The 17,033-nt window shown below is 36.0% G+C and overlaps 1 protein-coding gene across 1 annotated transcript in view; it reads left to right on the top strand.

The window, feature by feature from the left end:
- The window catches only part of MALRD1 (MAM and LDL receptor class A domain containing 1), a 295,191-nt gene that overhangs the window by 175,359 nt on the left and 102,799 nt on the right, over positions 1-17,033 (top strand). The window contains exon 28 of the mRNA XM_010562756.1: positions 5,717-5,897. Within this exon, the coding sequence (XP_010561058.1) occupies positions 5,717-5,897 (181 nt within the window). The remainder of the gene's footprint in view (positions 1-5,716; positions 5,898-17,033) is intronic.

Genomic DNA, 17,033 nt, shown 5'->3' on the forward strand with positions numbered 1-17,033 from the left:
GACTAAGCTGGCTGCTATGATTGTGTTTGCGTAGTGAAATTTCTGCCTGGTATTGTGATGATGTTCTGCACCTCTTTTCCTTCTAGGAAGTTCTAGTGGTTCCCTATGTATTTGCATAAAGAAAACATCTGAGATCCCAAGAACAAGAATTACTTTAATACCTGGAGTTTTTATTGATACCTCAGTGCTGTACTGCTGCCTCCTGAAATACTCATTATTTAAGTGCTAATTGAGTGTGAGGTATTGTAATTGAAATATTGATAGGTGATACACATATAAAGATGGACTTCTGAAAGGACACAGTGATTCACTGGGTTTTCAAAGAAGCTATGAAACACTTTTGTTCATGGCTGAGAGTCACAGAAGTGCATCCACATCTTAACTGCTGGCAAGATTTTTTTCTAGACTTCACTTTTAAAGGAAGGAGAAATATTTACAGAGTCCTTTTCCCAGAAGAGGTATGGGGCTCAGGAGCAAACATGGATTTTTACATTTTAATAGGTAGTAAATGGGCAATGGATTCCTGTATCATGAGTTAGACCAGCATCGGAAGGAGCTTCTTGATAATGAACAAAAGATAAAGCTGAGACTATGGTATAAAATACACTTTAAAATTTATTATTTTGGTATTATAGATAGAAGTCAGCTAGAGAAGGTGAAATCAGTTTGCAAAGAGGCAAAATAGTCAAAAGAATGGGCCATGCATAAATTTATGAGATTATGAGAACTTCTGAATTTTAATTTACGTTGTTCTTTGAGATGTTATGCAGAAAAAGTTTACAAAATATAGACTGCATAAGAATTTAAAAGGATTTTAGCACTGTTAAAATTACAGGCTTGAGTGGCATGCAGATTGTGGGGCTGTTCACAAGTCATAAGAGGAAACAAAAGGAAGAAAGATTAAATTATTTCAGCCATGTTTCCCCTCAACTGAGGGAGACATCTGCAGAAAGATACTGAAGAGGTAGTATGAGATTTTATTCTGAACAGAAAAAAATCTGGTGGTTGTCATGTGTTAGCAGTGATGTGTCATAGTTAGCATTTTGCTGTCAAATGAGATATCTTGATAAAAAAAATAGATTTGACCAAGTTTTTAGGGCAAAAATATTTTGCTTGTGCATTCTGCGTCAGGGAGATCTGAGACCGTGTCTTCTTTCCTCTTTCAAAGACTTGCATATATGTATAGACAAAAATTGTAATTGTCTCATAGTTCAGAACTGCGATTTAGCCTTTTGTTTGGAAAGATAAGGGTTTTTCCTTTCATGTACACTGGTTTCTAGATGCTATTTTTTCATGTTACTTTTGAATACCCTCTTTGGCTGAGGATAGTAGGCTGGTGGTTTAAGTGATGCAAGAATCTTGTTTATCACTCTGTTTAGCTGGAGTAGAAATGCAGACAATAAGAGGATGCAAATGGGAAACTGGATGATGACATGCTTTTAGGAATGTAAGGTAGAGTCTGAGATGAACAAATCTGAACTGGAAGGAAGGCCAAGGCAAATGTAATGAGATATAAGGAAGATAATAACGTGGCTTTCATACAAAAATGTTAGCGTGAGGAAAAGAGAGACTGGGATTACATGCAAGTAAGTGTAGCAAAGGATACGTGGAGCCTGGGATATGATGCTTACAATGCCAAAAGAGGCTTCCTTTTTTTTTTTCTTTTCATAAAGGACCACATGTTGCTAGACTCCTTCAGGGTAACTGGAAAATGGGATTTCCACCCTGACCAACAGCCAGCATAATCAACCCATGCTCACGGAAGCAGCCCTGATACTGTCCACCAAAGTCATGGACCTTAACCACCTTTTATCAGTCTGTTGGAGCATAGAGTTTGACCAGGCCTTTTGCCACCAGCCCAGGTTGAAGAGCAATTTATATACTCAATATGAGTATGTATCAGTAGAAGAATAGCCTCATAAAAACAGAAAGAAAGGTGAAACTGTGGCCTCCAGCCTCCTCTACACTGAAGCAGATTTATTCTGATTGTCATATATGTCTTTTACATAAATATTTTTATATAAGAGTGAAAAAGATCAAAAGATTTCTGGATGCAATGGACAGGTCAAAGCACAGACTGATTTTTTCCCCCCCTCAGGCCATATTTGTGTTTGGTTTAGAAGCAAACACATTCCAAAGATATGAAAGAAATGTCAAAGTACCAGACAGATTAAATGGCTGGAGAATGCAGAAAACAAAACAATAATTCATGAAATGGAATCTGCAAAGCTTACAAGCAATGATCTTCTCATGCCAAGTATGTATCCAGAAGAAGTGTATAGCTTACACCCCCTAGCCAAGCCAGCTCCACTGTCTGGGGAGAGGAGGAGAGCCAACCTTCCTGCTTCTGTCTCCCTTTACCACCTCTCCCTTGGCTGTTTCATGCAGACATGTGCAGGGTTTCTGTTTTTGAAGGGACTTTTCACTCTGGATTAAAACAGCCTTCATGCAGTTATGCAGGGAAAGAGGCTGCTTTTCATTTTGTTATGTACAGTTGTAGCTGAGCAAGTGAAAAATCAGCCTTTCACGCTTTATGAAGTGCTGTGGTTGTATAGGAACTGCTACTGTTGAACCCAGGCAGGAAAAGAAATGTGTCTCTCTTCTGTATTTTATTTGTGTACTCATATTCAAGAATTAGTGGAGTGCAAGGAGACTGCCATTTCTGTTGTAAAGTTTCTATCTGAAAAAAATAATCTTCCTAACAAAAAGGATTTCAGTGTCTCACTGTGGAAAAAAAAATGCTCCAGTTCCTGTAACTGCATAAGGATTTGATTCTTTATGGCTACGATGCCATGTACAAATTGATTGCTACAACATTTTCATGTGGATATTTCTAAAGAAATATGTGATCAGTATTACTTGTTACTCACAGCATCCTTTACTCAAAAATCAATGTGATAAACATAACATAAGTCTGAAGAGAATGTTATGTAATAAAATATAATGTGAAATCAATCAAAATCAGACTAACAGCAGACCTGAGGCTCATATTCTGGTTAACTGTGCTACATTTAACATTTCCAGATTTTATATAAATATTTATCTCCATATATTTTAAGAAGTTCCACTGATTTCCATACATCCAGACTTAAACACATGTAATTTTTTTATAGAGACGGGGCTTAACGTTAGGATAGATACAAGTTTTGATTTTTTCTCTCTCACTTAAGTGCATGAAAGAATTCCTGTATCATTTAGTATTATTATTGTCCACTTCATTTTAAGTCTTCTAAATTCACCACTAATACACAGCACTGATTTACTTTTGTAAAATTAATCAGTAATTTCTTATAAATAATGTTTGGGAAATTTTTCTATTCCAAAGAGTTCTCAAGGGCAGATAGAAAAGCTTCCAGATACAACAAATGGATTAAATGTCAAAAAGTGCTTCTCTTCTAAGTTTTGTTTTTGTATTCCATGTTGGAGACCTTTAAGCCAAATGTAACTCATCATAACCATCCATTTTATTCACATAATGGATGGATGGAAGATGTTTGCAGACTAAGCAAGTTACCCCAATAATATGTAATACTCCATTGGAGGTTATTAAAAAATAATCCACAATCAATGGAATAGATAATGTTGAGTGACTGAACTAATTAAGTTAAATTGTTGACTACATATTTGATGAACAGGAATAATATGAGTAAAGTTAAGATAGATTTGCCAAACTGTTTTACCACTGTTAAAATCAGCTTCAATTACCGTATGTATCTACTCTTTTTAAACTCAGTGTTAACGTAGAGTCCTCTGTGCTGTGTTTCCAGATTGAAATGTCAGTGGAAGTTTTAGAAAGAGTATCACACTCATTTTGATTCCAGTCCCCCTTAACTGCATTGATTATAGGCCTGAAAGGGGTTTCTTCACTGGAAGGGTGGTCAGTCACTGGAACAAGCTCCCCAGGGAAGTGGTCATGGCACCAAACCTGTCAGAGTTGAAGGACCATCTGGATGATACTCTTAGTCATATGGTTTAGTTTTAGGTAGTCCTTCAAGGAGCGGGGAGTTGGACTTGGTAATGCTTTTGGGTCCCTTCCAACTCCAGATTTTCTATGATTCTATGATTCTATGAAATGAATGGATCTCTGTTGTGGTGGCAGATAGAGTCAGGAGTCTCACTGGGAGAAATACATTGAGAAAATCATAACGATCATAACCATTCCATTGTCATCGACTGTGGAATTAGAGGTGCAAAGCACCAGAAAGGTCCTCTTATATTATCTTCCCTTTAACAGACTGTGTCATTGGCTTTAAACCGATGAGACATAACTGAAGAAACAATGCCTAAACTTGCCTCTGTAGGTGCTTGTGTGCTCAGTCATCGTGACTTATAAAGGGCTGCTTCACCACTGGTCCAACACCATTAGTAGTGTGCAGCAACAGAGTTGTTCAGCTGAATATCTATGACTTTACATGCAGTTATGGAGACCCTTCCCTGTATTTTCTTTCCTATTTAGCAATTTAAAGTGAAGTTAGTTTTCAACTAACTCCTCTACAGTTAATGATGGTTTTCCAGAACACCATCATCAGGCCACACTTCAGTATCTGTATGTTTTGGTAGGTCCGATGACCTCCTTCTAAAAGATTCAACAATTCTGTGAGGTTCCTGATTCAGAAACAACTGATATAATATTTTTGTGCATGCTTGTCTGCACTTTTCTATTCAGAATATAATATCTAAAGCACCAAGATTCATTTTCTCATCATAAATGTGCATAACACAATCTTATTAACATAAATCTGATCTAACAGGTTCATCATGTATAAAGAAATGTAATTAGTTTGCTTCCCTGCCTATTTTTACTCTTGTCTCTATTTTCCTTAGATTTTGCTTGTTCATGTACTACTTTCTTAGAACCTTTGTTATGCATTACATTTAGCTGTTTGGTGCATCGCACAGTGTTTTTATTAACCCTAGATGGAGTACTAATGGGTTTTGATAAGAAAAGACTAGCAAAAAATTTCTCATTTACAATTTGGATGATTAGTCACACAGTCATAAAGAAAAATAAATTTGGACACATACAAAGCTTCTGTAAATATTTACTTCCAGCACCATTGTATATACGTATTATCCATTCACAGCAATTGAAACTGGTGCATCTGCATTAAAAAATGAAGCATGCTGTTTGCTGCTGACTTGCCAGTTAGGTGATATGATTGGACATTTAAAGAAAAGCTTTAAAATATATTAGCGTATTTGAAAGTCAGAATACTCTTATTTACCTTCAAATAAACTATACTAAACATATGATTATCTTATATTTGTTAGTTTTTCCTCCCTTGTATTACCATTGTCACAACTGTTTAAAGATTCTACCTACCCGATACCCTAATTTTAAAATGGTAGACTAACTTTGCATCCAGTAATATATTCTAAACACAAAGAATGAATCTCAGGATTATATGAAGTTAAATACAACTCTACCAAAATGGACTGTTTTGGAGTTCGATCATACACTTAGTAATTTCTGTACCAAGACTCCATCTACTATTGATGTTTATGTGATCTGCATGACAATCATCTCATTTAACTACTTTTCCTATTATCATAGCAAAACACATGTTTGCCATTTCTTGACAAAACTGAAGGGGTGTCTTCCAGTCTTCTCTCCATTTGTTTTTTGGGGTTTTGGTTTTTTTTTTTTTTCCAAAAGTGGCATTTGATAATCTGTACTTACATGTATCTTACTATATATATTTTATTCAAACTTCAGACTGATTATGGGATTTTGAAAATATGGAGTGAATCAGGAAATCATGGTGATGAGTGGAAGAAAGTTGAGTTACACTTGGGGAAACTGAGGAATTTTGAAGTCATCTTTGAAGGCATTCGTACCAGAGACCTAGGAGGCGGAGCAGCAATAGATGACATAGAGTTCAACAACTGCACCACAAGTAAGTTCAAGAGGGAAGTTTCTAGAGGAATGCTAAAGGAGATGTAGGATTTTCTTGCTTGTTTTTAAATGCATCACGGTTTTACTGTTTTCATCATAATGTCACTGTTCATAAAATCAGTTATGAATACATTGTTTCACTTTTATGACTCCAATACCATTTTCTGCTCATAGAGAAAGTCTTGTATTAGTGCAGCATTCCCACACCAAATTATTGCAGATAAATTCAAGAAATGCTTGAGGTTTTGTTTCCTTAATTTGTTTGGTTTTGATTAAAAACTTTCCTTCTTTAATTCATTGCTAAGTTATTGAGGCTCTGATGTTTTGTGTAGTCATTTTATATAAATTATGTCAGATTATATCAAGTGATCTCCCTGTGGTCTCCCTGTTTTATTGTAAAGGCTCTTGCCGTAAAAATGAGTTGAGACTCACTGTCACTATTCCTTTTCCCAGTTCAGTTCAAGACTCCTTCACAGGGTATGCATTCTATTTAATTCATCTCTTTGTGGACATAGGCTAAAATAGGAACAGAGTTTGCCTTTAAAAAAAAAAAAAAGTAGTAAAAAACTGGGTGGATTGTGGCTTCCATCAAGAAAAGATGTGGTCTTTATCCCTGGTAGGAAACACTGTGACACAATATAAGTGATTTTGTTGAGTACGATGATCATTACCGATGCCACCTATCAACACTGTATGAATTTTGGGGAAGTTGTTTGGGCAAGCTTTAATCTTCTGCCATGCTCTGGATACGTATTATCAGCTGGAGCATGGAAAGTGCATTTCTGGAGAGCATCCTTTGACTAGTTTAATCTGAAAAATGCAGGGTTTGCATTCAGAAATTGCTCTGTGGTGTAAATCAAAGAATGGAGACTGGATACAACTTGGGACCTACTTCAGAACTGCACTTTAATAAAACTCTAAGGCAGATGTAACCTTAAAAGCTCTTCCAGACATATGAATGCTAGTGATTCCCTTGTGCTTTTTCTAAGTGTTTCATTGTCCCTATTGCTATGCATGTGATTATTCTCCAAAGGACAAGGGTAGATGGATAAGGATGCCCTGATAGGAGACGGGAGGTCAACATTCCCCTATCATCTTGAATAACAAAGAGGATGTTGGTGTCTCTTGCAATTTGTTGCCAGGTTGTGCTCAGACGTATTAATTCATACAGTGGGGTCTAGTTAAAACACATTTCTGGGATTCTGTCCCATTTGGGGGCTACAACAATTTAGACACTTCATTTCACAGTCAGATTCATGATGACATTCAGCAAATAAAAATAGCAGGATTTTTTTTTTTTAAGGAAGAAGAAAACTCCCTGTTAAGTTCATAAAGATGATACCAACACATCTTCATATAACATAGAAGTATTTCTGCTTTCTCTTAAGTCCACATATTTTATAATAACCTGAAAATAGACATTATATAAACATAACTGGAAATATTCCACAGAATTGTCATTGCAAGGAAGGAAATTGTGTCAAGAAGGAGTTGGAAAGTTGTCGTATGAAGGATCTTAAATCTCTTAAAATGTTAAGACTGCTGAAAATTACATTGGTTTTAGTCTATGACCCTACAAATCTGAATGTTAATAGTGTTTTATAACCAGTCTTGCATTAAAATACCTTTGCAGTGAAACAGTTCAGAAAGTAACTTGGGTTTATTACTATATAGCAACTATTTGCTTTACAGCACTGTTTCAGCAAGAGCCTCTGTCGGGAAAGCAGTTGCATCATGTACTCTGACTACTTTCACATACTTACAGCTTTGGCATAGTAATATTTCTGTGTATTTTGCAGAAAATTATTGTTTATGAAAATGGATGATTAAGAGGAGGCTTTTCTCATAGAATATTGAAATACACAGTTGAAGCTCAATATACAATACAATTTTTTTTAAAGATTGAATTAGAAAAGTTGGAAACCCAAGATGCTAATCCTTTATAGAGCTGTCATTTGCATGGTGGATGTTTTTGCACTGTAATAAGGTACAATCTTTATACAATCAAAAACGTTCACTTGCAGCATCTCCACTAGTGTATGCTAGGTGCTGCAGGGTTTTCATTAAAGTTTAGGTGTATGTAATCCATGGGAATGTGTTTAAGCCTATGTCTTTGCTTTTCAGCAGGATCAGAGGCCTATCATATATGTGCTTTTTAACTGTATGTATGCATATGTGTGCAAATGCTTGTTTGTAAAAAAAAAACAAAAACAAAAACAAAGAAACACACCCCCACCAATGATTTTCCTGTCTCTACAATGATATTTAAGCTCAAACCTAAGTGAAGAAGGAATCATTGCATTGTCTTTAGTGCCTTTCACATCAGCTCCATGTATGATTTTTGTGCCTTCTACTCCACAAGTTGAGATCCGCTTGCTTAATTTTCTCAAGACTTTTGGTATGCTGACCTTCCTGTTGGCACGATGACATGAAGGAGCCTGGTCTGACCTTTTTCGTTCTTGTTGCTATTGATTCTTTACCTTTGCAGAACAAACAAACAAAATACATTTTGCCAGATTTTCAAAAACAACATTTCCCACCTGACCCAAGCCTGGGGCATTCAGGATAGAGAAAGCATGTCATGTCTAAATTGTTTTTTTGCAGCACAGAGTTCACAGTTTTATTGTGTCTGTTGTAACAAAGTTAAAAGACAGCAAACACAATCTTCCTGTGGCCAAACTCAAGGAGAAGAGTAGCATACAAACCAGAAGGGGTCAGGGGTTTCTTCTCAACAAAATGACTTGATTTACAACACTTATTCATGTACTGTGTTTGTAGCTATAGAATTGCTGAGCTAGACACATGACCAGGGTCCTCTAGGGGAACTGAAGACTACATCTGCATTTTCTACTGGGACTTACAAGGTTAAACTAAAATCTTATATAATATTATGGATATTCTGGCCACGGTAATTAAATAAGCAGAGGAATAGACCGTGCACAGAAAAAACTAGAAGATAATTGAAAATAATTAAAACTAGAATAACAGGTTTGAAATAAACAGAAAGGAATGGAAATGAGAAAGCCTTAAATAGCATGGGAAATAATTGAATGTTTAGCAGATTCCCAGCAGATGCCATGTAGTGGTGGAGACAAATGTTAGAGCAATTCTGGAGCTTTCAGATGTTTTGGGACAGCCGCCACCTCACAGGCTGTCCTTTTGGAAGCTGCTGAATGGTATTCCTAGATCACGGTTTACAGTCAACACAATAAAATAATTGCCTCTCTGCAGAAATAATGCACTCAAGGGGAGCGAGTGAAGAGCGAAGAGAGAGGCACTCTGTGTGAGGATTTTTGACATGAATATTAAAACTGCTTTTATGCAGTATGGTAATATTCAGTGGTTATAGCAGAGTTTAATAAATCAAAAGACTTATTTTATTGTATATGGGTTTTCCTTCAGCTTGCTTTCATACAGTGTGTTATAGAAAGAAGCTGTACACATCATGAGGGAATCTGCACGGAGGTGAATTAGCTCTGCAGACTTCTTCACTCTTCGCTTACATAGCTGTGATTTACATAGCTCATTATATGAGGATTTTCAATGGACAAAAGAGAATCTTTTCACTATTTCCTTTTAAAAATTAATTAGTTAAAAGCTTCTGTATCAGTAGAATACTACAGATAACTTTATTATGATCTGAGCTTCTGGGGAGCTATCCTGCAAGGTTCATTTCCCTCAGGTCTCACTAATTTCTGTGAAAGTGAAGGTCAAGAAGCAACTGTGGATTTATTGGAAATGTGAGAGGCCTTGGAGATATTGTCAGAGATAAAAAAAAAGAGGGTATAAAAGAGTCTTTTCAGGTGGTTGTGAGAGGGTAAGTTACGTTTTGAGAGCAAAAAAAATTTAAATTCCAAATCTTTTGCAGGTTTAATTGAAAGATGTGAAAAATAGTGTAGTCACATCACAGCCAAAGATTTTTCTTAAGTTAATTAATTTATTGATTAATTACATTTAAATTTTTTTTCACCTTCTTGTACAATAATTCTTTATACAACTGTAGTGACAGACTATCCTATGTGACCTGAATGGAGTTTAGAGTGGTCATCTCTTGAGCTTTTTAATAACTAGCTTTGACCATGCATGAGGTTATTTGCAGGCTAGAAAAAAATGCTTGCAATTTTGCCTTAATGAAAAGGTAAAATACCTCTGAGTATTGTACAGAATAATCCCTAATGATAATTTTATTTTTGAGACTTCTGACACTTATCTTCATGATAACACCTTCTAAAAATCCTGTCAGAAATAAGCTGTGGTCTGGTAACCTTAAAGAGCACTTCAAGCACTATTGATTTGCTTTTCCAGCTGATGGCTCACTGTCGTATAATTGTGAATCAAGAGCACAACTCATCAGACATGCTCTTGCCAGTAGTCTGAATTTTGTACCTCTGTAATTTCAAAGCAAAGGAATCCTGTACTCCAGATAGAAAACACAGAATATAAGCATGGACATATACCTTATACAGCCATATCATACATACTGATTTTGGCATCCCAGGGCAACATCTGAAAAACCAACAGTGAAAGATGAATGAAAATAAGTGAGTCATAACCCTAAATTCAAATTAAACAGAAATGTATAGAATAGTTGATTATTTAGTTGATGTATGTATTTTTTCTCGCCATTCAGTGCGATAAAAGTACAGGAAGAAGAAAGAGCCATTACAGCTCCAGTGATCTCTGTGGGTTGCCTGTTTGGGATCAGACTTCACAAGCTTTTCTTCTCAGATTTAAGGTAAATAGGATACACATTCAGTCATACTTGAAGTGTCATTAAAATTATATTTATTTTTTAAAAGAAAGCAAATCAAAATGCCAAGTGCTCCTATTAGTAGGAAATTGATTTACCGAATTGAGCTGAACAGAAATTTTCTTTAAAATATAATCAAACTTGCTTTGCCTGGTGGTAAACTTTTTCTTTCCCTTTCTCCTCATATATTTGTATTCCTCCTCACCTACTGTTTATGGCAAAGACCATAGGTGAAGGTACTGCAATCCTTTGAACGACTTTGCTTCCATGCTCCCATCAACAAGAAGCTTTGAAAGTCTCAGCAGAGAAATCCTTTCTCATAAGAATTCCATCCTAGCTTTGCAGATCAGAGAGAAAATAACTAAAACATCCTAGTGTTTGGGTGCGTAGGCCAAGTTTTTTATTTTTAAAATAAGCCAGTTTCTTTGAATCTTCAGCTATGTATCATGCAAAGCTTTACATTTAGTGGAGAATTTAGTTCTTTCTGCTCAGACACTTGAGAAAAGTTCAAACTCTTATAACAGAAATATTCAGTACAAACTTGGCCCTGAAGTGAGAGGGAAGGGAATTCAGGCAGAGAAAGCTGCCAGAGTTGATTTAGTCACTCAAGATATACATTTATATTCAGCCAGAATGCATGTCCAGTTACCTGGGTTTTTTGATCTTTTTCTTTTTTTTCCTCTTCAAAATATTTTACTATTTTATGATGTTTTTCACCTGTTTTTATAAATACGTCAATGCCAGGGTGTTCTGACATGGGACACTGAAATTGCATCACCTGGCTAAAACTTCCCAGGAAATGTGCTGAAATTAATGGTAAAATTCTTATTTGTTAGTCTAATGTTTGGATTCCGTCTTTAGAAGGAAATTATTCCTTGATTTCATGGTGAGCTATCAATTTACAAATTGCTGATATCTATTGAATCTGCTTCTACTGCAGAGGAAGAAAGCTCATTTTGAGAAGTCTAGTAATTTTTTGGTCACAGTAACTAACCATTTGGTAACTTAATTTGTGTTACAGCAACATACATTAACATGAATGAGCTTTATCGTTTTTGAGTGAAAATCTTACTGAACTCAGATCTCATTACACTCAGCAGAGGGTACAGATGACATACAAATTGGTTCTAGGCAAGAAATGATCTCCCTTCTGGATATGTGAAAGTCACCCACAGCTGCCTTCCACAGGATGTCGCAAATGCCCTCGTACGATGGACTCGGTGGGGCAGCGTGCTCGGGAGAGATGCGGAGTAAATACAGGCTCCCTCAACCCAATTTGCCAGGGCTGCCAGAGTTACACTAGGGGAAGACTTGAATTCCTCATAAATCATGTTATGTACAAGGTGATTGCTTAAATGGCATTGCGTATTAAGACTTTCTAGAAACGTATGAAAAAATATAAATTCATTTTTACTGAAAAAGCAAATATTATATAGCCTGGCTTCAGGGAATTAATAATATTGGATTTGACAACCTTCTCTGAAAAGATTAAAAGAACAGAGAGAAGAGAAATATGGCACCAGCTTGAAAATCACAGTATTCTCTAGTTTTTATTACACTGTACAGAAGTCATTTACACACCTGTAATACTCCAGGATTGCTATTTCTGTTTGAGATTATGTAAAAAATGCATGAGAGCTCATGTGAAACTTTTGAAGAAAAGTTGCTGACTTCAGAGATACTTTCATTTGGTAGTAGGTGGCTGCAAATGCAGCTTTTCAGTATAAAACAAGAATCTCATCATTTTGGCATTCTTTTTACATATTGCTTACTCTTCATATCCGATGGTAGATTTCTTAACTCCATATATTTCAAATGGGCCACAAGAGAAGACTTTTCATGGCTAGTAAAACATACAGAGTAGAGATGGCCAGATTTTAATTTTTTTTGTAACCTCACAATCATTGTCTATAAAGGTGGTACTAGAATAATGAACACTGCCCTAGCCTGAGTTCATTTTCATATGAAATTACTGTAGAAGGTGGGCACCCTTCCAGTACAAATAAACTGCATGTAACAGTTGTTCTGTAACCTATCATACACCTCCATGCAATATGACACCCCAGATGAATTTCATGTCTAATGATGATTCTGCAGAGCCAGGGAGAGCATTCAGCTGAGGAAGTGTCTCCTTGTTGCAGATAATTGTGACTTGTACCTGTGTGCTGTACTCCTTTGGTCTGTCACAACAACCCCTGTGGACCACATTAGGACAAGTCCATGTATAAAAACAAAATATTCACATGAGGTGCTTCTAAGAAATCTGTGATAAGGGGAGAGAGTGCTGTGATTGAGTGGTTTGGATTGATTCTGCATCACAGTGGAAACAACGGCTTGACAGTAATTTTGTAGGGTAAATATCATTGAAAAGCTCTAAAAATAATCTGTTCAGCTGAACTTTCTAGGGTGTCATGTAGCTCTACACTGGAAACAGGATGGAGGGGAGACAGGGAGGGGAAAAAGGACCAAGCAGTAGAGACCACATGTCATTGCTTCAGGAAATATTTCTCTCTAGTTAAACAGGTTCATAATTACTGGGAAATAGAATTTTCTGCAAAAGCATTACTTGATTTTTTACCTTATCTCCTCTTCTCCCTTTCTTTTACCACTTGCAAGCTCCAAAGAGATAAAGCCTAGAACACCAGACCTCACTCATTGCTCAGTCCTCAGTGCTTCTCCCTAGTGTCTTCTTTAGCATTAAGCAAAATATGGGAGCTCCCTACATGAGGATACTGTGAGCATGAGCTCCTTATCCTGCTGATACACTCTACGCTGAGGCTGGCCTTTCAGTCTTAATCAAATATAAAAACTTCTGTCCTTGTCTGGTGTGGGTTTATATACTCCATAATATCAGCACTAGAAATTGAAGAGAATTTCTCTCTTATCTTTAGTATTGCTTGAGCCAGAGCCAGTGGTACATTTCCAGAACTATGGATGAATTTTTTATTCTTCCAGCTTATGTGGTGGCCTTGGGCACCATAATACTACTTGCTTTGAGCATCTTTAGGAAGTCCATTGGCAGACTTTTGCATCCACAGGTGAAATTCTCTCTCCTAAGAGTCAATATAATTTGTTAGATCTGCTGTTTATGTCAGAGCCAATGCATATCTGTGAATTAAATCTGGCCTTTTAAATGACACATTCTGTGAGGAGAATTCCCTATGGTTTTTGAATTATAAAAAGAACCTTATTTGAAATTATATCTAGCTTGCACAAGTAGAATCTTTTCATCTGGTTTTCCCTGCAAAAGATTGCCAAGGTCATCCATGGACAGAAACATTATTGATGAGTTTGCTAATAGGGTTTTAATGTTCTATAAAAAAAGTAATGTAGAAAAGGGTACTAAACAATTGGGGTAAGCAAATGAAAAGCTTGATGCAAATTGTGTTTCATAATTTCTGAACTTCAGAATACTGAGTACAGTTGAGTTCCAGTTCTAATGAAACTTTCTATGAACTTATATTTTATACATTTGATTTAAACAAAGGGTGAAACTTGGAAAGTAAAGTTCCTTCACTGAATAATATTTTCAACAAAACATTTTTAATTTTTTAATCTTTGATTATTCCTGTATCTCAAGTATTGTGGAAGAGGGGAGGGAAATGATATAAGTACTCTCACTATACAACACAATTTAAACAAGAAATAATAGAAAGAGGTGAATTTTCAACTGTAATTTGAAAGCATTTCTACTCAGAAAGAACCTTAATTTCTAAAAAGACAAATAGGGGGAAAAAAAGTCTCATTTCCCTTGAATATACGTTGCATATTTCATTTCATACTGTTGACAAGGTTGTAGAGTATTGTTGAGTGAGTGTGTGCATTCCTCTCAGAGAGCAGAGATGAGACTCTTGGTAAACAGCAGCTCAGTGTACTTGACCTTGAGTTACACGTTGCTTTTCGAAACAGTTCAAGGTCTTGTTCACTGCAGCCTTTAGCAACCATAATAACTTGGGATTCACCCTATGCCTTTCGCAAGCACAAAGCACTGGCCAAACATAACCTCTGACAACCTATGTGAGTCTTAAGTGTCGTAATACAACACGGCAAGAGCATCTCTTCTTTTTGGCTGTGTGATCAATCCGTTCTTTCACGATAAATATTTTAAATAGGAGAACATTCAATGCATCAACCTAATACTCAATCTATGAAAGTTACTGGTATCTATCAGCCTAAAAAAATTTTTGAAGCGATCTACTTTGTTTCAGACAATCAAGATCTGTATCTTTTAGGGCTGATATTTGGCCTGTCTGGTTCTTTTGATGATTTTCGATGTACTGGATACCACAGGAATATTTTCACCTTACAAAGCATTGGTCAAAGAAAGCTCTCGTACTTTTAGATTCAGAGAAACAGTCACTGGCCCAGTGCTGTCCTCTAGTAGCAAACCTAAAGGAAAGAAGGCCATCTTCATGAGTTCTTTCATAGCCAATCTTTTCCTGGCAACTGAAACAAAGTGTCTGCTGGGTTAATAATGTTGTATTTATCAGCTATGTCCAAATGAATCTTGTCATGTCTATAAATTCTGTGAGTACCATATGACCTAGTCTTCCATACATAACATGTACTGGAGATGGATATAAATATGTAGCTTGTGATGCATCCACAATAGAGTCACAATTTATTTGTGGTATGCATGACGTGCATCTGTGTCTTGGTTGTTTTCTATGTATATACAAATGCACGCGTATTCTTACTAGGGAAGGGCTTATCTTTGCTGGTATTGAGAATTACATTGTGCAGAATGAAATATGTAGAAATGAAAGCAAGTGTATGTAAATGCAAGTTCTATGGCAACCATCATTAACACGCTTCTTTTGTAGGGTTTAGTGATCCAAAAGCCAAGCCAGTTCTATTGGTCTCTTAAAAACTACTTAGAAGATTATATGGCTCTTTGCTGCATCAATCCAAATTGTACTTAATTGAAAAGTGATATTCTGTGTATGCTTTTTCCTTTTCAACTACTGCCATTTCATTTGGCATAGGGATTTGCATAACGTAGTCAATAGTTACTACTTCATCTAAAATATGCCCTGTGCTAATTTCTTGTGGTGTCCTGGTTTTCAGGAAATGCTGCAGTTCCAAGGGGAAACCAAATAAATGGGTATGATAAAACATTAGCTTTTTGCTGTGCCATAATAGTTGTTTTAAGTTTTTATTATTTTTTTTTTTAATTTATGAGACTCTAATCCCCAAGTATTTACTATAAGGGAAAAAAAAGGTGGTTTACAAGAATATGTGCTGTGGCCCGTCAACTTTGATCCAGGAGAAAATCAACAGTTTAATTGCTCCACTGATTCCTGTTAATCTAGTTATTTTTATGCTGATCTAAAGCTTGGTTGTTATCATACGCTAGGAAATTCTTCTTTGTGTTTCTGTGTTTTGTATTTTATATTATTATGTTTTGTTTTGGCGTGGAGTTTTTTGTTGCCTATATTCTCTTTTTGTGGGAAAGGAATGGATTGTGGTCTTTTGACTTGCAGCATATCTGTATAGTCTTCAAACCCAACAAGTTTATGGACTGAACAATTGTAGGAGAAGAGAGAGCAAAGCATAATGAAAAACAAAAGTAACTTGCCCAAGAAATGTGCAGGAGTGCAGGAAATTAATAAATATTTTTGGAGCTTCTGTTCTTATTAAAAAAAACAAACACCCCCCCCCCCCCAATTTTTATAGCTCTATGCCATTCCTTTATCACTCATGCTGCGCCTGTAGACCAACACTCCATATCTGTATGGATATTTTCCATGATGTAACATTACATGTAGAACTGAGCAAACAATGAATTGTTCAGTTTAGTGGCTAAACCAAGGATTTGGAAGAAGGTCAGGTCAGAAAAGAACATTTATGGCTTTTTCATTAAGTGCAATTCCTTTCTGATCAACAGTTTTGTTAAATTAAAATGAAATGTTTTCTTTTGCCTTTGGATATCTTAGGTCACTTCAAACTTTTCATATAGCATATTCAGAAATAAGCTTAGTACTTATCAAAAACGTTTCATCTCCCTATAATTCCTCTCATTCCCGTTGTCTGACAAATTGACATTTGTGTATCAGATATTTCACTGTTTTCCGTTTTCATACATGGAATCAGCTGATTTTTGGCTTGCTGTGGCTAGTGATCCGTTTTAACGTTGTAGCTTATCAAAGATAACTTCAGAGTAACACAGTGACCAAAGTACAACTGATATTTTTTTTTAATTATGATTTTGTCCTAATTTATTTGGAGTGTATTCAACAGTATGTTAATTTTTTCCCTTATAGGCTTCTTGAGAGGTTGTTAGAAAAAAGAGGCAAGAAAAAAAATTTGCCATATTTTCTCATGTTTTTTTCTGCTTAGAAGATATTTTCTGTCTGTTTGGATTTTCATGGAATGTTGTGAGTTAGA

This window comes from Haliaeetus leucocephalus, unplaced genomic scaffold (genome assembly GCF_000737465.1).
Source record: "Haliaeetus leucocephalus isolate CR32 unplaced genomic scaffold, Haliaeetus_leucocephalus-4.0 Scaffold0, whole genome shotgun sequence".
NCBI classification, from domain to species: Eukaryota; Metazoa; Chordata; class Aves; order Accipitriformes; family Accipitridae; genus Haliaeetus; species Haliaeetus leucocephalus.